The sequence below is a fragment of the Zonotrichia albicollis genome, chromosome 23 (assembly GCF_047830755.1).
Source record: "Zonotrichia albicollis isolate bZonAlb1 chromosome 23, bZonAlb1.hap1, whole genome shotgun sequence".
NCBI lineage: Eukaryota > Metazoa > Chordata > Aves > Passeriformes > Passerellidae > Zonotrichia > Zonotrichia albicollis.
Genome location: NC_133841.1, coordinates 3254000 through 3276247, shown reverse-complemented (window position 1 = coordinate 3276247; position 22248 = coordinate 3254000). Strand labels below are relative to the sequence as shown.

The window sequence follows — 22248 nt, the reverse complement described above, 5'->3', positions numbered from 1 at the left end:
AGCCCCTTCCAGGTCACAAACAGGACAAAAATCAAGGCTCACAAGAACTAAAAAGGATTCATGTCACCACCTATTAACCCAGAGCCAGACAGAAGTGACAGATGCAAAGCAAACAGAGAAAAGCAGATGGCAGAAGAGTCAGAGGGAGGAAGAAGGGACTGCATGCCATTAACCGTTACTTTTCCAGTCTTCTTTTACGCTCACACTCTGGGCAAAGCTCTCAGAGAAATCTCTCCAGCTCATATGGCTCTTCATAAGCAAAGACAAGAAGACTGAGAAAAGGAGCATAATCATCAACATGGTGTGTTGGAACAAGAAATGGCTGCTTGGGCTGGAATGGCCACAGGAAGAACAAGGGGACATTTTGCCACCCTCCCTCCCACCGTGTTCAAAGTCTGGAGAGCAAAAGCCAGGCATGAAGGAATTGGAGAGTCAGCCATTTCTTGTGCAACTCATTACTATGAATAATACAGTCTTAATTACAAGTTATTGTAGTCTTCAAGTGTTGAAAGTGCTGTGCAAGGGCAGCATGGAGGAAGTTGGCCACTCTGGGACGGTGAGCAGAGGCAGCTCTGGGCTGCTCAGGCTCCCCCCAGCACAGAAAGCTGAGGCAGGTTTAAACTGTCCACACTTGTATTTTACTGAACATCACCTGTGAGCTGTTCTGTTTGCTTTTATCTAGAGCAGCACATGTTATTTGGTGTGTTTTGTCTTATTAGTACAGAAAACTGTTAAGAGAAACAGGACATATCTAAGCTTTCTGTGGCTGCTTTGTGTAGGACTGTGGGTGATCTGCCATGGACTGTTTAGAAAGCTGATTTTGATCTTTAAATTTAGCTTGATCCCACCACAGATGAAGAAGAGCAGTGGGCAGAGAGGCCAGTAATGAACAAGGCCAGGATGGATGGGGCTTGGAGCAACCTGATCTAGTAGATGGGGATGAGCTTTAAGGTCCTTCCCATCCCAAATCAGTTTGGGACTCATTCTTGATATAGAAGTGCTCAGCACTTGCTTTTACATGGTTTTCACAATAGGCAGTGCTACTTTAACACAGCAAAGTAATGGATTATCAGGTTAATCCTGTTTGTCCAAGGGACACTTTTAAGTGAACACCCAACACTCGAAGACAAAGGGGTTTTTGTACTAAAATCAACCCCACAACCCAGCAGCCCTCACACCAGCAGCACTATCTGTGTCAGCAGTGACTGTGACTGGCCCAGGACCAACCCTGGTGCCTGAACAGGCAATATCTTGTGCCAAAACAACAAAAAACAAACTGTTAGATAAATGGCCTGAAGTGTGCAGGAGTCCAGCTCCACTTGACAATAGCCCTTGTAAAAAGCAGGAGCCATTTCTGTTAAGAACTCTTTGATCAAATCCTGAGATTAGAGGATACAGGACATCTACTCAGCAAAAACATGTCCTGAAAAACACACAGGAGCTCTCTGAGAGAACTGCCAAGACTCTTGAGATGCTTCAGCTTTACAAGGAAGGGTTATGTCTTCTCCCAAGCAGGATTTATGTCAGTGCCATGAATGACATTGGAGAAGCTGCCCTCAGGTACAGTGGGAGTTGCCAGTTCCTGGCCCAGATGGTATTTGACAAAATGTCCAAGACTTTAAATGTCAACTTTGCTCCACAACTGACCTCTGAAAGCTTCAGGGTTTGATCAAAGGCTCAATTAATTAATTTATTTATCTATTACTTCAGAAGACTTTGTATCGTGACCCTGATGAGTCTCCACATAACACTTTAAAGGCTGAAGAGAAATTCAGCTCCATTTTAATTCCTCTGCACATACACCAAAGAAATCCTGACCCACTGGGGACAGTGCTCACTGCAGCACCAAATTTTGGGACTGTTGATGTGCTTTCAAAACTACTCACACCTTAACTATTTTACACAATTTTTAGACAAACCATTGCTTAACTAGAACAAGCCCAAATCAGCATTGTGGGAGGTAAATCATGGGTAGCTATGTGTACTGCATGAAAGATGCAAAACAACTTGTGCAGCTTTCTCAAACAAAGCATAAAATGACCCTGCTGTCCAAAACAGCAACTAAAATATATTTGACAATAAAAATGGTAATTTCTATGAGAAGAACCAGCTCCCCAAGTGAGCAACCCCACCGGTATTCTGACCTCATCAAAAAACTGCTGAGTTTTACGCAGAATAAACTTTAATTCTGTCAGCTCCAAGAAGTTTCTCTTCAGAGCCTCCTGGTTGGTGTTGATTTCTTTAAGCTCATTTTCAATTTTCTCAAAGTTGGCCTGGAAGATGTGAAAAGGAGAAAGAAAAAGGAGTTAATTCCATAATTAAGTGCTGTTCAGCACACAGAGGCAAGTGAGATGCTTCACATCCCCACCCAATTTGCATTTTACAGGTTTTACAGGATTTACAGGTGCATCTGCAGCCTGCTGTGGCACAGACCCACATCTGCCACATCTGCAGACTGCTCACACTCAGCCAGACTTTTATGGACTGGATTGATAGAGCTTCTTCAAATCAATAAAACTGGGATAAACTTTATGACCCACCACCATAAACCTTGTGGTCCCAGGAGTTTTTGGCTCATTTCAGTGGTGAAATTCCTACTGAGAACTCTCAGTTCTGTATTTGGACAAGGTGAGCTGGCAGAACTGCTTTCAGGGACAGCTGGAGACTGAATTAATGCCCCCCTGCAACTAAATCCTTCAAGCATCAACCCACAGAGACAATTTCCCCCATTTCCATCCAGAATCAAATGCTAGTTTAAGTCTTATCACATCATTCATTACCTCCAGGTCAATCATGTCACGTGGAAAAGGCACCTCTGGGTTTTCACCAGTGTCCATGATTGGAATATTTGCCTTTTTAATCTCCTTCTCCACAAACCCTGCAGAGAAGCATTCCAAGTGTTAATTACAGATATTTCAGTGTCAAACTCTTCTCCCAAACTGCACCTGGCCCCAGCAGCAGCTGATTCCTTCACCTCCTATTCCAAGGTGTCTGATTTAGCCACTTATCTTTCCAGAGGTGGAGCCCTGCCTATGCCCTCATCCCTGTGAAAAATGTGTATTTTATGATTGGCTTTTTATAAATATTAAAATGAATTTCATATATGTTATGTCAGAAAGTTATGCTGTATTAATTTTTTTAAAGTAGTGTGTTAAGTATAGTTTTAGGTTATAACGTGTTAAAATAGAAACTATGTATGTGGGATATTTTTTTAAAGAAAGGAATTAAGTACTCCTACTGAGATAGGAGCCACAGGACACATAAATCTTTCAGAGAAAGAGAATTTATTGTTCCATTATCAGAAGAAATTAATTTCTTCCCACCTCGCTCAGCCCTGAAGACACCTTAGGATTCAGAGGAAGAAGCTGACACTGCCCAGACAGAATCCTGTGTTTGAATGGAATTTATGCATCATGGATGAGGTGTATGAATATGCAACAGGCTGTTGCTTTTAAGGGTTAATCCTCTGTTAATGTGGATCCTTTTTTGGGCTTATTTTGCCCAGAAAAGGTACCTGGACTGTCTGTACCTCTTTGTTTCTATTGTCTCATATTGTCCTAATCCAAACTGTCCAAATTTTATTATTCTAATTATATTGCTATTTTTATAACCATTTTATTACTATTAAACTTTTAAAATTTTAAAAACAAGTGATTGGCGTTTTTTACACCCCTCTGCTCTGTTCCAAACGCTGCCTGCAGCTTCAGCCTGCCTTCACTGTTTTTTTTTTTTTTTTTAATTTATTTTTATTTTTTTAACCAAAAGCCGCAGAGTCAGAGCCACATCCACCCCAGCGGGAACGTACGGAGCTTTCGGTCCATCTCCTCGCACCGCCGGACCTCATTGACGAATTTTCGGTGGAACACGTTCACGTCGGGGTTCAGCTGCAGGGAGAGACACGGCACTGAGCAAACGCCCGCCGCACCGGGCCCGCTCCCGGGGCTCTCCCGGTGCTCCCACCGCCCCGGGGACACTCACATCACGGAACTGGACCTTGCCCAGCTCGCCCAGCTCGCTGACACAGCAGTAGGCGGCCTCGGACTGCAGGAACAGCTGCGCCAGGGTCATCTCCTCGCTGCGGAACAGCTCCCCCATGGCGGCGCCGCTCCCGCCGCGGCCTCTGCGGAGATGGAGCCGTGAGAACCGGGCCGGGGGGGACGGAGCGAGGCCTTCCCGCCGCCGGCGCCGCGCCACAGCCCGGCTGCAGCGGGAACCCGGCGCGGTGTCCGCACCCCATCCAATCTCATCCCGTTCCCATCATATCCAGCCCCGTCCCGTTCCATTCCGTTCCCCGCCATTACCTGCCGCCGCTCCCGCTGTCGCTATCGCCGCCGCCGCCGCCTGACCCGAGCGGGCTCCCGTCCCCGCGTCACGCGCACGTCTCCTGGCGACCGCGCGCGGCCCCGCCCCGGAAGTGATGAGGAGGCGTCACAGTGCATCCCGGGTATGACGTCTTGAGCGGTGTAGTGACGTCACCGTGTGAAAAACTACAATCTCTCGTTTTTAGAATTTTAAAAGTTTAATAGTAATAAAATGGTTATAAAAATAGTAATATAATTAGAGTAATAATAATTTGGACAATTTGGATATAGGGCAATATGAGACAATAATAACAAAGAGTTATGGACAGTCCGGGTACCTCTTTCTGGGCAAAATAAGCCCAAAAAAGGACCCACGTTAACAGAGGATTAACCCTTAAAAGCAACAGCCTGTTGCATATTCATACACCTCATACATGATGCATAAATTCCATTCAAACACAGGATTCTGTCTGGTCACTGTCAGCTTCTTCCTCTGAATCCTAATGGCATCATCCTGCCCATCTAGGTGGGAAGAAGTTCATTTCTTCTGATAATGGAGCAATAAATTCTCTTTCTCTGAAAGATTTATGTGTCCTGTGGCTGCTATCTCAGTGCGAGTCCTTTCTTTAGAAAAAAAAAGTATCTTACATATCATAGTTTATTTTAACATTATGTTATAACCTAAAACTCTATTTAACACATTACTTAAGAGAATTAATACAGCATATCTTTCTAACATAACACATATAATATTCACTTTAACATTTGCAAAAAGCCAATAATAAAATACACATTTTTCAGTTTCTAACATTTTGTTATAAGCTAAAACTATATTTAACACACTATTTAAGAGAATTAATACAGCATTACTTTCTAACACAACACATATAACATTCATTTTAACATTTGCCAAAAGCCAGTGATAAAACACACATTTTTCACACTGCTGTGGGGGCCCAGGGTGCAATCCTGTGATCCCAGAGCCAGCAGGCCCAGGGCAGTGGGGACAGCGAGCAGTCACGGGGCAGGGACACAGCAGGGAAAGTGCTGACTGCTGTGGGCATTGTCAGTGAACAATGGCCCTCTGCATCCGTGGGATGTCGGGGTTGCCCAGTTGGATCATTTCTGGGAGGAGCCCAGTGGCAAAGGCTGGCAGCAGGCTGGGCCTGGCAGGAGTGCTGAGGGTGAATACCCCTTGTCAAAGTGTGGAATGATGGCAGCTGCCACCTTGCCAGTGTGCCCACAGCCTTCCCAAATGGCAGCTCTGGCTGTGGGCACTTGGTTCCCTCTGGCTGAGCCAACCCCAGAGCCAGTGAAGGCTGTGGCCCAGGGTCACTCCCAAGATCTGAACTTTTCCTTCTCCACATTCCTGGCGAGTTCAGCTGCCTTGTTGCAAGGCCTGGTGGCACCTCCCACATGCTACCCTGTTTTGAATAGTTTAGGGTTTTTGCCACGAAATCCACAAGTAATTTGGGCTTTGTTCACAAGCAGTGTCCGCATTTAAAGTCTGGTGACAGGACCTGCAGAGGGCTCAAGGATTGCAGAGCTGGGAGAGCTCCTTTAGGGGAGCCTGGTGTTTGCCAGGCAGAGGCAAAGGCTGAGAGCAGGAATGCTGAGGGTGAATACCCCTTGTCAAAGCTGCCACCTTGCCAGTGTGCCCACAGCATTCCCAAGTGGCAGCTCTGGCCATGGGCACTTGGCTCCCTCTGAACTTTTCCTTCTCCACATTCCCGGCATGTTCAGCTGAGTTGTTGCAAGGTCTGGTGGCACCTTCCATGTGTCTCCCTGTTTTGACTAATTTAGGGTTTTTTACCACTAAATCCACGAGTAATTTGGGCTTTGTTCACAAGCAGTGTCCCGCATTTAAAGTCTGGTGACAGGACCTGCAGAGGGCTTGAGGATTGCAGAGCTGGGAGAGCTCCTTTAGGGGGAGTGCCCTCACAGGAGGGAATCATCCTCCTCTGAGTTAAATCTGTGTGGAGATTTTTAACTCAGAGAAGTTAAATCTCCACACAGATAGGAAATCTGTTGCACCCTGCATGTACCATGCATGTACATGGGAGGGGGCATTCGTAAGATACAGACTTGTATCTTCGATTCCTGTCCACTTTTCATGCTGTTTCTGAATTCAAATTGTGGCATTTCTTTAAAATACTGAAATTCAGGCTCTCATAGTCCTGAAAAAAAAACCCCAAACCTAAGTATTGACAGGAGGTCTGAGCTTCCAGCTGAACTTCAGCATGTGCAGTTGTTTAAACCTTTAAAAAAGTTGTTTAAAGCCTTCAGTGCACACAGCTGTGCCCAGATGGGGCTGCTTGCTTCCCATTCTCTTCCCAGCAGCTTCCCGAGCCGTTCACTAAAGGATTTTGTTTTTTCCTCCTGTTGCTTCAGCGCCTTCAGACTGAGAGTAAAGCAGGAGCGGCTGCAGTTCCAGAGCTTCGCATTCCTGGCTGAGCCGTGCTTGTGTTTGCATGCAGAGCCCTCGTCTCCCCTCCAACTATTTTAATCATTTCAAAAGGGTGGGTCAAGCAGGCATTTGGCAGCGGCTCCTTTTCTATAGCTGAGGTGGAGTCAGCCAATGACCTGCTGCAAGGCTGGAAAATTTTGCAGGGCAGTTCCACTGGCCGGCCGTGCGGGGCTGTGCCATTTGGATTTCAGCACAGCCTCCCGCTCGCTGCGCTCCCCATTCCTGGCTGCTCTCCCAGCTCGGAGTTTAGCCCAGCCTCGGGCTCAGCTTTCCCTGCTCTCTCCCTGCACTGACAGCCACCATGGAGGACACCACCTTGCAGATCATCGAGCCGCCCACCGTCTCGGAGACCTCGGAGGAGCAGGCGCCCGAGGAGCCCATCAAACCCGACCAGATCAACGGCGTGATGGTGCTGACCCTGCTGGACAAGATCATCGGGGCCGTGGATCAGATCCAGCTGACCCAAACACAGCTGGAGGAGAGGCAGCAGGAGATGGATAGTGCCGTGACCAGCATCCAGGGAGAGCTGACCAAGCTGACCAAGGCACACACCACCACCAGCAACACCGTCAACAAGATGCTGGAGAAGGTGCGCAAGGTGAGCGTCAATGTGAAGACCGTCAGGCAGAACCTGGAGAAGCAAGCCGGGCAGATCAAGAAGCTGGAGGCCAACGAAGCGGAGCTCCTGAAGCGCAGGAACTTCAAAGTCATGATCTATCAGGTAAGGAAAGTGTTTCATGATGTCTTTCCATCCTGTTAGTGGGTGTTTTCTTTGCTGAGGGTCCCGTCATGCTGCATGTTCTCCCAAACTCCCCAAATTTTCTGGCAGCCCAAGCTGAGGCGCGTCCCCCGTCACGTCATTTGTGGTTTAACATTTGCTGCATGTCCTAAGACAAAGTTTGACAGAGTTGTCCCATTTAACAGGAGTTTTAATGCAGATAGGGATCAATCGAGAGTTCCTGCCCCTAAGAACTCGCTGCAACGGGCCAGAATATCAAAATAACCCGATTTAACTGCTTAGCTCAATAAAGAGCAATAGTGCTCCGGGATCTTGAAGGGGGTGTTGGAAATTCATCTGCCAACATGCCTTCTACCAAGAGACACCATGTGTGTGGCTACGTGGAGACCGATGATATTTCAAATTTGTGACATGCATCTAGTAACAAGTGATAGTAACCCCAGCCTTGGGGTTAATCTGCCCAGCCAGGGCAGATAGAGCTGTCAGAGAAAATCCAGCCCAGCCCCCTGAGCTAGGCAGTGCTCGGGGTGGCCTTTGCTGAGGGCTTGTACAATTCCCATCTTCTTTCTTCTGCATCCTGCAAGCCTTGAGCCTCCTTGTTGTTTGGTCTCAATAACAGGTTTGGTTTGCTTGATGTTTACCCCTGCACTAAGTGCTGGAGTTTTCATTTAACATTAAACAAGGAGAGAGAGAGAGAGGAAGATGATTCTGTCAGGTTTCCTGCCTGGAGTTAGTTTTCTGCATCAGAGCAAACTCTCTATTGGGACAGGGGAGAAAAGTGAGTGAAACAAACAGTTAATGCTACATTGAAAGCCTCTGGGTTAATAATAGCCAGTGCTAGGAACAAATGGAGAAGCTTCGAGTGCTGATCATGGGAAGAGAGAGAAAAAAAGGTGAATAAAAGGGAGAATGGTCCTTTCTGTGAGGTTTGAGGGCGAGTGGCTCATGACAGGCTCAGGGGTCAGACACGTACCTGTGGCACTTCTTGTTGTTTTATCACGACTGAAAGGCTGAAAGCCTGTTCTGATCATACGCAAAACACAACCAGCTATAGCCAGATATGTGTGTGTGGATTTATTACAAGCCCTTTGTATCAATGTATCCGTGGAAAAATAAAATAGAAGCCACGACTGCTGCAAAATGAGAGGAGTGGAGGGAATTGTTTAAACATAACATTCCATGTCAGTTACGGAAATAGGTAGGAAGTTGGCAGGGTTCAAGGTCCTTGGGAAGCATCCCAAACATCTGCAGGTTAGTGTTTCATGAGCAGTTCGTGTCGGTTTGCTGTGCCTTATTGATATTGAGCAGATTTTCTTTAGGAATGTGAAAAAGCAATCCTGTTTCTAAAGGCTTGGGGCCTGCCTCTGCTGCTGTGGTGAGGACAGAGCAGCCTTGGAAAGAGTCCTTTGGGCAGGGACTGTGCCAGGGGCTTGAGGAGTCATGGAGTTATTAGGGGAAGAAATGCTTTGGGATTTGGGATGATTTCCCAGCATGGAATTCAGTGTGATTGGAATGTCACAGAGCACAGGTGAGGAGTTCTCCATGTGAAATGGATTTGTTTGTGCCCTCATGGATGTGCTGGCACTTCCACGGGAGTGGAGCACACCCGGCCCTGGAGGGAAATCATGGGGTCCACCCTGGGGTTAACTGAGCATTCACTGTGCTTCCAAACCGTGTCTACAGTTACAACCAAATAATTACAAAATAACTCTCTAATTCCGTGTCTCACTCCTCAGACCCTCACCTACCAAAGTGTCTGTTGGGTATTTTACTGATCATGTCATTAATTCTGCGGTGCTGAGCACATTATTGCTTCTCTCTGACTCAGGGAAAGCTGCTTTCCCAAGCTGGGGGTGACTCCTGTGTATTTCCAGTTGCTGTGGCAAAAAGACCAAAGATTTATTAGTCTTTTCCTCTGGAGAACAAGAGATAAACTCATCCTTGGAGATGTAAAATTTCCATAATTTTTTACAGCAGCGTGAGAGATCCGAGCAGAGCAAGAGTCCTGCTCTAATAGGGTTCCATATTGCACAGTTCTGCAGCTGGATGAAGTCAAAGAGGTGAAGATAAATGACCTCTTGGCTGGTTCTTGATGTTTGATTATTCTCTCAGCATTGAGTCCTGAGGTTTCAGCCATTGTGGAAGGATTATTTTGGGAGTGCAAATAAGAACTTTTGCACCTCAGAGGGAAGCCAGACTGCCTGTGAGAATTGTGCTGTGCTCGCTGTAGATTAGGAGGGGATGAAAACCAAATTTTTATCAGGGAAAGCCTGACCTGTGGCATGATCCTGAGTACATCTGCTGGGATGGTTTCAAAATTTGGGGGAGAAAATGCAGGGCTGGATATCACTCCCATGGCCTGGCTGAGGGGAGGTATTGAGCAGAACATTTACAGGCATCACTCTCACTCCCATCCACGTTTATGTTTTCTCACTTGCTTACCCTCTTTGAGGTGATTTTGCCAGCAGCTGATCTGATTTCTCCGAATTATAGTTTTTGTATAGACTTAATATAGGGAATTAAATCAATTATTTAGAATAAAACTCGAAAACCACCATACCCCTCCAAATCGCCCCAACTTTCTCTTTTGAAAACTTGCTGAGCCAAAGCAGAGGTGACAGCTTTGACAGGCCAGTGTGTACACAGACATTCAGTGCAGAATTTACCTTCCTAAAAAGTCTGATGTCATTGAGTGCCTGCCTCAGAGCTTCCTTTGTGCCTCTGTCCCGGGCTCCTGTCTTTCAGAGAAATCAGGGCACCAAAAAAATTCCGTGAGAGTGGTTGCTAATAAAAACAAACTAAAGTGACTTCATCCCAAATCTCCTGGTTTTGGGATCCTCAACTTGGGGCTGGTTACTGCAGTTCAAGGTTAAATAATGGATGTCCTGTGTGCAAGCAGCCACTGCTCTGAAACCAGACTTTGTGAGAGCTGGAGAGCAGCACGTGGCAGTTTATGTAAGCTTGGCATTTCCCTCCAAACTGTTTTTTTGACAATTAAACTTATTCCTGCAAATGCCAGAGGCAGATTTTGTTACAGCTGGACAAACCCCTGCAGCACTCGGCACGCACACGGAGTATTGAATTTCTAAATTGTGCTGGTCCTTTATTTTGAGGCTGGTGTGGGCTGAGCTCTGGGGATGTTTTTGTTGGGAAAAGTTGCAGTGTTTAATTGCAGTGTTTTTGTTGGGAAGAGCAGCTTTGTCTGAGGGGTGTGAGTGTGTGCTCCCCATGCTGTCCTCATGGGAGGCTCCCTTGGGGCTCATCTGCTCTTCTGGGGGTTTTGGTGGCTGCTCTGAGCTGTGTGAGATGTGAGTTTCCGTGGGAAGGGCTGTGCTGTTGGGTGGGACCTGGATGCCAGCCATGCAGTGTTGGGTGGGTAGGGCTGGGCAGGGAAATATAAATAGCCCAGCCTGGCTTTGTGCTGGTGTGGGCCTTATACGGATGGGAGACTGCACACGGAGAGAAGGAGGGGGAGATCTCAAACCCACTCATTAATGTGACAGATTCAGAGCTGAGCTGCCTCAGTTTTGGGTCTGTGCTCCTCAAAAGAGTGTGGGCAAAGAGATGAGCTCAGGGAGCTGAGGAGCAGCCCAGGGCAGGGACCCCTGGGCATACAAACCCATTGCCCCCGGGCTACAGCTTTTCTCCACTGCCCAAACAGAATGGCAGCTGCCCTGAGCTATGGTTTTGTTTCAAATTAATCACTCAGAAACTCATTCATGATGAGTTTAATGGCAGTGGAGCATTGACAAGAGCCAGGAGGATCCACAGCCCTGAGGGACAGCCTGGCTGGGTGAGGTGCCTGAAGTTCAGTGCTGCCTGCCCAGCTCCAGCATTAAAAATAAATAGGAATTTCCAAAGCAATTTTGGTGACAGCACTGGGGTAGGCACAGCACCAGGTATCCAGGTGCTTTTCCTGCAAGACCAGCTGGCTCCACCTGGCTGGAACATCCATCCCTCTTCCCACTGGGAAGGGATTTGCATTGCAGCAGCCACTGTATTCATTTTCTGATAATACTTTACAATAAAAAGCAGGTTTCACTCTCACTGCAAATCCAGTCTAAAGCAGCTCCTGTCAGTGCTGCCTCCATTGCAGCACATGAGCATCCTGATGTACAAAAATCTTGCACATTCTCTGCATATTATGGAACTATAAGAGATTCAAGATAATAATTCAGAGGAGACTGAGCCTTAAAAAAAGTCAGGATGTTAATAGCTCTGACTCTTAGGATTTCTTTTAGTGCAGATTACCCGTCTACCAGCAGACAGCTCTGGAGCATGGATTTCTCTGTTGCAATCTAGTATCAACTGCATTAATATTTCATTGCTCAGCTATTATTTATAAGCAGTTGGTGCCAGAAGTGTTTGCTTTGCTAAAATCCTTTCACCATTATAGTTCCAGGCTGAGCTGTGCAGCCACAAATTGTCCCAGAGCAAAGGGCCAGAGGCTGCCCAGCCTTTGGGATAGGTTAGATTGGATGAGTAGTGGCTCATGAGAACAAACCCAAGGTAATATCCCTCCTATCACCAATTCCTCCCTCAGGCCTCTCATGTGCACAAACCAGAAGGCACAGCAATGACTTATAAACTATTCAGCAACAGGCTTAGCCCTCTTTTGTCCCATTTGGGATTGTCCTTTTGATTCTGCAAGATCTCCTATGAGTCACAGGGCACCTGAAAAAGTGTGGGTCCACTGTCCAGATGTGAGATGGACAAAGAGCAGAAACAAAATGTGCAGTATCAGTAAAGGAAAATCAAATATTTAAAATAAAAAGTCTCAGGATGTTTAGTCTCCAGCTTTATGTGAGGATGCAAATGTCAGTGTCTGCAGAGGATCTGCAATACAAACCCCATCTTTGCTGCTTTGCTGTTAGGAGCAGCTCCGGAGTCATCAATCAGCTCAGGCAGATTTATCCGGGAGGAGCAGATCTGAGAGCAAAGCCAGTGGTACAAACAGACTGATAATGGCATCAAAAAATGTTAATGCTGTCAGAGGGGAAAAAAAGCTCCTTTTCCATCTCAATCTATTTACTTCTCTGTTTCCTACAGCTCTCCCTCTCTTCTGACTCACTTAAAAGCATTTTTCCAAGCACAGCCTCCTCCTCTCCCCACCCTCCCTCCCTTCCTTTGCACCAGCTCTGGTGCCTGTTCCAGTGACTGTTTCTCACAGCTCATGAGGCACATCCAGCTCTTCAGACACAGCTTGCAGGACACAGGGTAACTGGATGTGCCTGATAAGTGCCAGGCAGATTGCACAACACCCAGAATTACAGAGGCTGGGAGGACTCAGCTAGGCAGGGAGATGCTACTAGAGAATGAATTATTTATCCCTCTAACATTTACCTGATCCCAACCTGATTTGCTTTCTCCCCTCATATTTGAGATCATTTTATCTCAGCAGTATTCCTTGGTGTTCTTACTGCAGCACTCAAAAGTCTCATCTCTAAGGCTTGAGGCTTCTCTTTTCATGAACCTCTTGGCACTATTGGACACAAACTTTGTCCAACCCTTGGAAGCCAAGAGTCAAGGCCATGCCTGACTTTGCTGTGTCACTGGGTGCAGAGATCTGGGAGCTGCTGGGAATTATCTGGCTCTGCTCTGGGGTAAGGTCAGTACGTGACAAAAGCAGCGGATAGAGTTCTGGAGCTGCACCCGCCTGCTTCAATCTCTGCATTCTCTGCACTTCAGTCTATAAACACAGGGCTTTAAAATCACCACTCTGGTGGTGTTCACAGGGGTCCCAGGATGAGGGAAGAGATGAGGATCTTGGCTCCGTGTTTCAGAAGGCTGATTTATTATTTTATTATATATATTAATTAAAAGAAAATGATATATTGTAACGATACTAAAAGAATAGAAGAAAGGATTTCATCAGAAGGCTTGAAAGGAAAGGAATAGAAGAATAATAAAATCTTGTGACTGACCAGAGAGTCTGAGACAGCTGGACTGTGGTTGGCCATTCATTAAAACCAACCACATGAGACCAATCACAGATGCACCTGTCGCATTCCTCAGCAGCAGATAATCATTGTTTACATTTAGTTTCTGAGGCTTCTCAGCTTCTCAGGAGAAAAAATCCTAGCAAAAGGATTTTTCATAAAATATGTCCATGACACATCACTCTTTTTTGATCTTACACTTATAAACAAACTCTGAGTTCAGCTACACCACAGCAAAGGGAGAACATGTCCCCAACAGGTGACACTGAAGCCCTGTGATCCTGAGCAGTCTGGCCCTCTGGCAGTGGATCCTGTGTCTCCTGGGACCTTCTGAACCAGAGACAGACACTCTTCCACTCACAGACCTTTGCTGACTCTTTTCTGTCAAATTCTGCTTCCTGCCTTCTCCCTTGACTAAAACACACCCCTGTGCCTTTTCTCTCTGCCTGTTCTCTGCTAACCTGGATCACTGTTGTTCTCAATCAGATTCCTGGAAGGAACAGGTAAGTGTTTCCATTGTGCTCCCTTTCCCTGGCCATTGAAACAGAGTTTTCCTCATCTTAGCCCGAGAAGATGCCCCGGGTATGCCTTGAGTCTTCGCCAGGGACTGCCCTGTGAGCCCAGCCCGTGGAGACAGGCCCAGGGCAGCAGAAGACACAGGAGGAGGCAGCAGTTTAGGGCTTCAGCAGCAGGAAGATCCCTCCCTGAAGATCACTCTGAACCTCTTCTGAAGCTCTGGGAGCTGCTGATTCTCAGCCTTTGCTTCTCTCCTGCTTGGGGCTGCCTGGGGCTCTCAGACCTCCAAGGCTGATCCTGCTCTGACTAATGTGCTTGCTGCATGAGCGTGGGTGTGAGGAGCTGGGATTTGCCCTCAGGAGGAGCTGCTGTGTGGCTTGCATGAACAAGGGCAGGTGGCCAGGGGCAGCTGGCTCTGCTGTGACTGGGCAAATCCCACTTGTTCTCCCTGTGAAATGCAGCCCTGGAACCTCCTCAGGCTTCTTGTGAGCATTAGATTGAGATTGTGATGTGGTTTGAAGTTGTTGTTTTAAACAGATAAAACAGGCAGAGGGCACAAACTGTGACCTAAAACTTCCAATGTTTTGGGCAGCCCCTGCAGCATCTCCCATTTCTGTCTGGCCACCTTGCTCAGAGTCAGGTCCTCCCCACACTGCAGTGATGACTTTAAATGTTGCTCATGTAACATTTATTCCACAGAGGCCACAGTGGCCTCTTGCCTTCCTGTCATTGTGCAGCTGCTGGATAAAACACCCCAAGCTCCAGCTGCCCTTTGGGGGTCACCCAGCAGTATTTGCAGCACTGTCCAGTGGGAATGGCCACAGGAATATTCCAAGAGCCAGGTGAGGGTGAATCAAGTCTAGGAATTGTGGTTTCTGCTCAAAGCTGCCAGGGAAAACTCCTTTTTAAGCAGAATGTCAGATGTAAGAAAAGCCTCTTTTTTTTGGTGATCTAGCAAACTAGCAATTCCAGTCTCCACAGAAAAGGTCTGTTCCACTGGAGAGGAAAGCACAGCCCTCTCTGTGCAGGGTATCTGGACACTCCTGAGCCCTGCTATGTTCAGGGTGCTGTTGTTACTCAGGAATAGCTGAATCCTCCTTCCCATGACACTGCTGGAAGGTCAGCACAAAGCAGTGTCCTCTGGGGCCTGGCACAGCAGAGCAGTTATCATGGAAACGGGAGCAGAACTCATTCTCTGGCACAGTCTGACCTGACCTGCAGGGCTGTTTGCTGCCCAAGCTCCTCCTGATCCTCCCCCAGGCTCCCCGAGGCCAGGCCCAGGCTGTGCTGCCCGGGGTGGGTGCAGGAGGGGCTGCAGCTCACAAAGTGTTGGCATCAGCCTGATTTGGTCATAGTGGAGCCCAGGAATGCGAGCTGGTCGTTTTCTGCATGTTACTGCTGCAAACATCAACCAAACTCTCTGTTTGTGCTGTTGCAGTTGTGCAAAAATAACGGAGTGAAATGAATTGCAGATGTGATTTGCATGTGCATGTGAGAACCTTCCATTAAAACCTTCCAACTGGAGAGCAGAGTGCCTGGGAGTGCTGGGACTCGGTTCCTTACACACTGACTGGGAATGCAGCTCAGCTCTGGGTCTCCTTGGCCTTTTTATAGGCCAGGGGAAGTGTTTACATGTGTTGTAGCAACCAGGCTGGTGTCCATGGCCGTGGGCTGCGGGTGACTCACTGCCAGGGAACTCGAAAACAATGTCAGATAAAAGCAAAGCCCACTCAGGGGAGAGACTGCTGAGGATCCGACAGCTCGGGGCTGTTTGAAGTAGGAGGACACAGAGCAGCTGGCAGCCAGCTGCCCTTGGGGCCCCTCTGGGTGCCCACAAACTCCACAGATGGACAGGCCCAGTGCCAGGGAGCTTCCCAAAGCACAGCTCATCCCTGGAGCTCTGTGCTGCAGGGGTAATGCAGGCTCCATGTCCCTGTCCTGCTGCTCTGCACTGTACACGGAGTTTGCTGCTGCTGGTAACAAAATCTGCTGAAAAATGTTGTTTACTCGCTGTCCTTGTGCCAGTTGGATGCGAGCAGAGAGGACAGAACTGGTTTGGGACTCTGCTGATTGGGAGCCAGGTTTTGAACACCCCAACAGGCTGGGATGCCAAGACCCAGGATTTCGGACTCGCCCACTTCAGGATCGGTGTTTTCTGAGTAAAAATAGAATTGCCTGGTGTTAAAAATGTGGCTCAACTGGATGAGTCATGAGTAAAATGAAGTGCAGAGAGCATAGTGCCTTGCTTGGACAGAGCAGGGATTTGTGCAGCGCCAGCCATGGGCCTGGGATGGTTCCTGATTGTTTCAGTCACGTCCCATTATCCTCCATGCCTATGTCTGCAGGCATGTCCTGCCCACACCAAGCAGCTCCCCTTCCCCACTGGAGAAACCTCCTGGGCAGGGAGGAGGAGACTCTTGGTGGCTTTTGGGCAGTGCCTGGGTGCCGGGGGCAGGTACATGCAAGGGATGCTCAGCAGAACAGGCTGGTCCCCATTAGGATGTGCCAGAGCTGTGGATGTTCTCACAGCAGCTGTGCTGTGCCTGAGCCCACAGCAATGCTCCCTGAATGCAGGTGAGCTTGGATTCTGGGGACTGTCCCTTAGCACACTGCTGAAAACCCTCCAGTGATCCCCCAGCTGGGTATCTACTGCTCAGATCAGCAGTCAGTGAGGAAGAGGTGGGCTGAGGGTGGGAAATGCAGGAATTATACCCAGGAGAGAGAGAAACCAGGAGCAGGACGTGAAGGGTTTCCCAAACACAGCTGGAGAGAAAAGCTCTTGGAAACAATCCCAAGGGAGGAGGCTGTGCTCCCTCTGTGCCTCTGGGTCTGATCCATGAGGTGCCTCCTGACAGAGGCACCAGCAGAGCTGTGAGCGCTGCCAAGCTGGGGCTGGGCTCTGGGGATGGAGCAGGGCTGGCAGAGTGGGAGAAGGGAGAGTTGCTGCTCTCCAGGTGAAATGCAGGATTTGGGAGAGCTGCAGGCACCCCAAGAGGAGTTGTTGCTCCCACTGTGCCATGTACCCAAAGCTGCTGCTGGCCATGTCTTTGTGGCTGTGAGGGAAGAGCTGCAGGATGCTGCTGAGGCTGGATGGGAGCATTGCTGGCCCAGCCCGTCCCATCCCATCAGAAAATTCAGTCAAGAGCTGGATATGCTGGTGTAGCACAAGAAAAGGTGAGGAAAGGTTGTTATTTATGTGACAGACGTGGAGGTTTGGGGTGTGTTTCTTGCTGCAAACACATATTCTGGAGCTCACAAGGGGCCGATAGGATCAGGGTTTGCAGGATATGGCCCATTTCCAGGGACAGCTGTGCCAGGCAAGAGGGGGATGCCTTTGTTCTGGCTCATTGTGTTGCCTCAGAGGGAAGGAAGTGGCTGGAGTTCCTGATGTTCTGCTGGCTGGGCAGGGTCCCTGGAATTTTCTGGGATTGCTCTGGCAGGTGTTGTTGTGGAGAACAGGATCCCTGCCTTCCCCCTGATGTGGGCTTGCCCTGGGCTGACCTGGCTCTCTGGAGAGTGTGTGTATTGTTTTCTGCTGAAGTGGCTCATCAAATGAAGAAAACACATGTTGGCCACTTCACCTTCATCTCCACAAAGTATATGAGATGTGCCCTGTGATCTGGAGGGTGAAGAGCTTCACCCAGCACCCGAAAACCCAGAATGAAAGCTCTGTGCTTTCACCACAGACACTGCAGCCTGTGCCATCCTCACTGAGCTCAGTGCCCCATGGAGCTGGCTTTCCACTGCTCACAAAAGTTTCTCCAGATGCCCTTGTGCTTCCAGAACTTCATCTGGCCCAAGGAGCAGTACCTGTGCTTGGGGAAAAAATGAGAAAGCAGCTGAGAGCATCTGGATTTCATGCACGTGAAGCTGTGCTGGAGTCATGTATTCGATGAGTTGTGTCACTTCTCCAGGGGTGGAAGGGAAGGCAGGGCTGGGGACAGCACAGAGGGCTGGGGACAGCACCCTGTCTGCAAGGAGGGCATCTCCAGGAGCTCAGGCCAGAGGCACAGAGTGGCAGTGACCCTGCTGAGGCAGGGCAGTGGCGTGCAGAGGGACAGTGCTCAGGGTGAGGGTGTGCACACACCCCATCCTTTCCTGCTCTGAGCAGGGACCGGGATGTTCTGTCCCACAACAGCACCAGGAACATCCCTCCTCATGCCTGGGGAATGGCCATTCCCCTGTCCTGGCTCTTGGCACCTTTGTGCAGCTGCTGTGACACGCAGAGCATGGGAGGTGCCACAGCAAAGTCACCCTGGGCACGTTCCCAAGCCAGGGGCAGGCAAATCCCTGCTGGTGTTCCAGGGTTTGCCATGCACTTCAAGCACTTGGGGTGCACCAGGGGCTGCCCCTTGATTTCCAGTGCAGGGCTGGAATGCCATCCTTGCTCTGCTCTGCTGCTGCCTGCCCAGGGCTCAGGATGGCACCTGGCTGTCCTGCTGGCCAGGCTCTTCTCCAAACCTCAGCAAATCCAGCAGCTCAGCATGCTGAGTGCCCGTTCCACACATTGCCCTTTGGCTGCTGCTGGATTCCTGACAGGCTGGTCCTGGCAGCTCCCACCTCTCCCACCCAGCTCTCTAGATTAGAACTGCTTGGGCAATAAATTTCCGAGCGTGAGCTGCAGCCCTGCAGCTGTGAGGCTCTGGACAGTGATGGGCTATTTCCAGCCTGTCCTGGGAACAGAGAGGTGAATCACAGCTATGTGCTGCTCAGATGAAAACCAATCCCACTCCAGACTTGTGCCCCTCTCCCAGGCACATGCTTGTCCTCTGCTGCTGGGATCAGGAACTCGGCTGGCTCAGGCTTGTGGAGAAGCTGAATGAATCCAAGTGGAGCTGTGTCTGCTTGCAGACCAGGCTGTGTGAGTTGGGACCACTGGCTCCACTATCTCCAGATATGGACTTGGGCAAATTCTCTAACTTATTCCCCAGTGGAGAAATAGGAAAAACAGGGCAGCCTGCTGCATCCCAAGAGATTCCCAGCCCCACATCTGGATCCTGAGGCCTTGGGAAAGTCTGAGTGCAGCCTGGGGGCAGCCAGGAGAGAGTGTGCATGCTGGTGCTGTGGCCAGACTCTCAGCTCTGGCTGTGCCTGGGGTCACTGCTGGACCTGGCCAGGCTGGAGAGCTGAAGAGCACTGTCCTGCAGCCAGGAGTGAGGGGCTGTAATGGCCAGGTGCAGCATAAAGATGAAACTGGAGGGCACAAGACTGTGACACAGACAGAGGAAGAAGGGAAAACACTCCAGTTTCAGTGCTGGGCTACCTTTCCCATACTTCTGGCATCACAGATGAGTTTGGAGCCAGCCTAGGGTGAGCAGAGCTGGTGCCTGAGTCCTGGTACATGCAGGACAGTCCTAAGCAGATCCTCCTCACAATGACTTTATCAGCTGCAGTGAGGGAGGATGAGCCCAGGCCTGAGTACCTGGGTGTGTTTAGCTGGGTGGAGGCCGATGTGTGGGAGGGAGGGAGGATGGGCTGGCTCCGGGGCTGCCGGTGTCTGTGTGTCTCACTGGCTCCGCTCTGTGTCTTGCAGGATGAAGTGAAGCTCCCGTCTAAACTGAGCATCAGCAAGTCCCTAAAGGAAGGAGAAAAGGTGGAGAAGGAAGGTGAGGGTGAGGAGGTCCCTGTGGGTGAGGACCATGCGGAGGAGGACCACATCCAGCTCTCCTCGGATGAGGAGGTGGAGATTGAGGAGATTATCGAAGAGTCGCGGGCAGAACGCATCAAAAGGAGTGGCATGAAAAGGGTGGATGACTTCAAGAAGGCATTCTCAAAGGAGAAGATGGAAAAGACTAAGCTAAAGACCAAGGAAAACCTGGAGAAGACCCGCCACAACTTGGAGAAGACCCGCCACAACCTGGAGAAGAGGATGAACAAACTGGGCACTAAAATTGTGACTAACGAAAGGAGGGAGAAGATGAAGAGCTCTCGGGACAAACTGAGGAAGTCTTTCACCCCTGACCACACCATCTACGCCAGGTCCAAGACAGCCGTCTACAAAGTGCCACCCTTCACTTTCCACGTCAAGAAAATCAGAGAGGGTGAGGTGGAGGTGAAAGCCACAGAGCTGGTGGAGGTTGGTGGAGAGGAAGGAGAAAATTCAGACCTGATGCGTGGGGAGAGCCCCGACATGCACACCCTGCTGGAGATCACGGAGGAGACCGACGCGGTACTGGTGGACAAGAGTGACAGCGAGTAGGACAGGCTGCAGAGCACGAGGGCTGTGGATGACAGCTGAACACAATATCACTCACATTTCGAGCTCTCCCTGCCCTGGAGCCCCAGGGAAGTGTACACAATGCATCCTCCTTACCCTGCAGAGCCGATGCCGATCCCCCGCCTGCTTTGTACAAGGTGTATTTTATATTTTAGTTTTAGCACATAAACATTAGCAACACGGAACTGTTTTTCTTACACTACTAAATCACCCTCGGAGACCATTCCTGCTGCAGCCTTCTTGCCCCACACCTGAAGATGTGCTTTGAGTGACAGGGCCCTGACCCAGCTGGAGAGTGCTGATCCCAAGAAGCTGTACAGCTGAAAGTTCAAGAGTCCTCCATAAGAAAAACCTGGTGTTAAGAAAGCTTCCTGCAATAGCCCACCAGCCCACACCACCTGCCCCCCAATGCCAGGCTCTGCAGCCACCCCACAGGCAAGAAGACTCCCAGCACCCAACCCGGCTGCTCCTTCGGGGGACCAGAGGAACTGGGATGCAGCCGGCGCACGGGAGGGAAGAGCTGAGCAAATCCTCTCGTTGGGCAGCACGTGGCAAAGCTGAGCTGGCCTGGGGCAGGTGGGGCTGCTCCTCTCTGCCCTCCCAAGGACTGGGTGGCCTTTGCACGAAGCCGCCCTGCAGCTGGGGTGTCACTCAGCTGGGGCTCACTGCTCCTCCCCGCTGTGCCCTGAGGCTGTGGCAGGAACAGAGCAAGCTGCAGGCTTCCCACATGGTTCAGGGATCTGCCAGAGGTCCAGGAGGAGTCCCAGGGCAGGGAGCAGCATGCTGGATCTGCTCCCTCCACACCCACAGAGGTGCTGGCAGCAGGGCATGGGGCCCACGCTTGCTGCCCTGGGAGAGGGGGACACCCAGGCAGCGATGCTGGAGCAGCCACCACGGCTAGGGACTTGTTTCTAGAGGGATGTGGGATGCACTGCTGCCATGGGAAGCCGTAGACCATCAGAAAGAGGCCTTGACACCTGCCCAGCACTGGACCTGGAGCATTTCTGAGCATCTGCTTTCTGCAGGTGTCCTGGCACAGCTCAGGCTCATGCCCATGCCCACGTCCTGTGCCTTCCTCCCTGTGTCCTGCTTTCTGCAGCTTCACTCCATGCCCTGGGTGAGGCAGCAGGAGGGCAGCACACGGTGCCTTGGGGGCTCTGCCTGGCTCAGCCAAGCTTGCCTCTTACATACTCAGCCCCGCTGCAAGCCCCAGCCTCTCATTCCCCATCCTGCTCCCCCAGCACGAGGCTGCTGCTGCTCACATAACCCAATATATAAACTTGCTTTACTTTTAAAGAATTATTTTCCTTCAAGCAGTGCTGTCCCAGCCTCGGGGTCCTGCCCCAGATTCCCTCCCCACAGGAGGTGGGAGCGGTCGGTTCCGTGTGCCGGCTGCAGGCAGCCCTGATGAGACACCGGCGGCCCCGAGGCTCCCGGTGTGGGGAGCACCGGGCACCGGCTCTCGGCCGCTGGTGCTTCCCAGCCCCGTGTGAGCCCACAGCTCACCTGCCCTCACAGAATCTCCTGCGGGCCCACAGGCCGTTTTTCCACGCGGGTTGTCTCTGAGCTGCGGGGCCAGGGCGGCAGAGGCCCCCGGGTGATCCTCGCCTGTCCCTGGCTGTGCCCAGGCAGCAGCGCAGCAATAAAGTCTCTTTTGTAAACCACCAGTGTGAGGCCTGTCCGTGGCACCGGGTGCTGGGGAGGGGCTGATCCCCACAGCATTGCTGTGTGTGTGGGTCTGACACGCTGAGCCCTACAGGGATCCATCCCCACAGGGATCCATCCCCACAGCTCTGCTGCGTGGGGCTGACAGAGCTCCACAGGGATCCATCCCCACAGCTCTGCTGCGTGGGGCTGACAGAGCTCCACAGGGAGCAATAATAAAATCCATCCCCACAGCCACACAGGGGCTGATCCCCAAAGCCCTGCTGCAGGGGCTGACACACTGAACCCCACAGGGATCCATCCCCAGAGCTTCAAGGGGATCGATCCCCACAGACCTACGGGAATGATCCCCATAGTCTTATAGAATCGATCCCCACAGTCCTAGAGCTGATCCTCTCAGCCCT

At 50.2% G+C, this 22248-nt stretch overlaps 2 protein-coding genes across 9 annotated transcripts in view; one reads left to right on the top strand and one right to left on the bottom strand.

Annotated features, from left to right (window-relative positions):
- ATP6V0A1 (ATPase H+ transporting V0 subunit a1) overlaps positions 1–4463 on the bottom strand; it is a 30994-nt gene extending 26531 nt beyond the window's left edge. For all 8 annotated transcript variants that reach the window (XM_074557954.1, XM_074557955.1, XM_074557961.1 and 5 more), the window contains exons 1-5: positions 4302–4463; positions 3979–4120; positions 3806–3884; positions 2781–2878; positions 2145–2273 (exon numbers count right to left, since the gene is read on the bottom strand). In XM_074557954.1, the coding sequence (XP_074414055.1) occupies positions 2145–2273; positions 2781–2878; positions 3806–3884; positions 3979–4095 (423 nt within the window). In that variant the 5' untranslated portion in view covers positions 4096–4120; positions 4302–4463. The remainder of the gene's footprint in view (positions 1–2144; positions 2274–2780; positions 2879–3805; positions 3885–3978; positions 4121–4301) is intronic.
- A 2408-nt stretch (positions 4464–6871) lies between these two features.
- On the top strand, positions 6872–21843 carry CAVIN1 (caveolae associated protein 1). The gene is made up of 2 exons (XM_005494362.4): positions 6872–7489; positions 19496–21843. Exons 1-2 carry the CDS (start codon positions 7070–7072, stop codon positions 20159–20161), a joined length of 1086 nt encoding a protein of 361 aa, XP_005494419.1. The 5' UTR covers positions 6872–7069; the 3' UTR covers positions 20162–21843.
- Positions 21844–22248: the final 405 nt, after the last annotated feature.

Excerpts from the sequence above, each read along its gene's own strand:
- CAVIN1 (XM_005494362.4), top strand. The coding sequence starts at position 7,070 with ATGGAGGACACCACCTTGCAGATCATCGAGCCGCCCACCGTCTCGGAG. Across the intron at positions 7,490-19,495 it reads TCAAAGTCATGATCTATCAG|GATGAAGTGAAGCTCCCGTC; the intron begins GTAAGGAAAGTG and ends TGTGTCTTGCAG.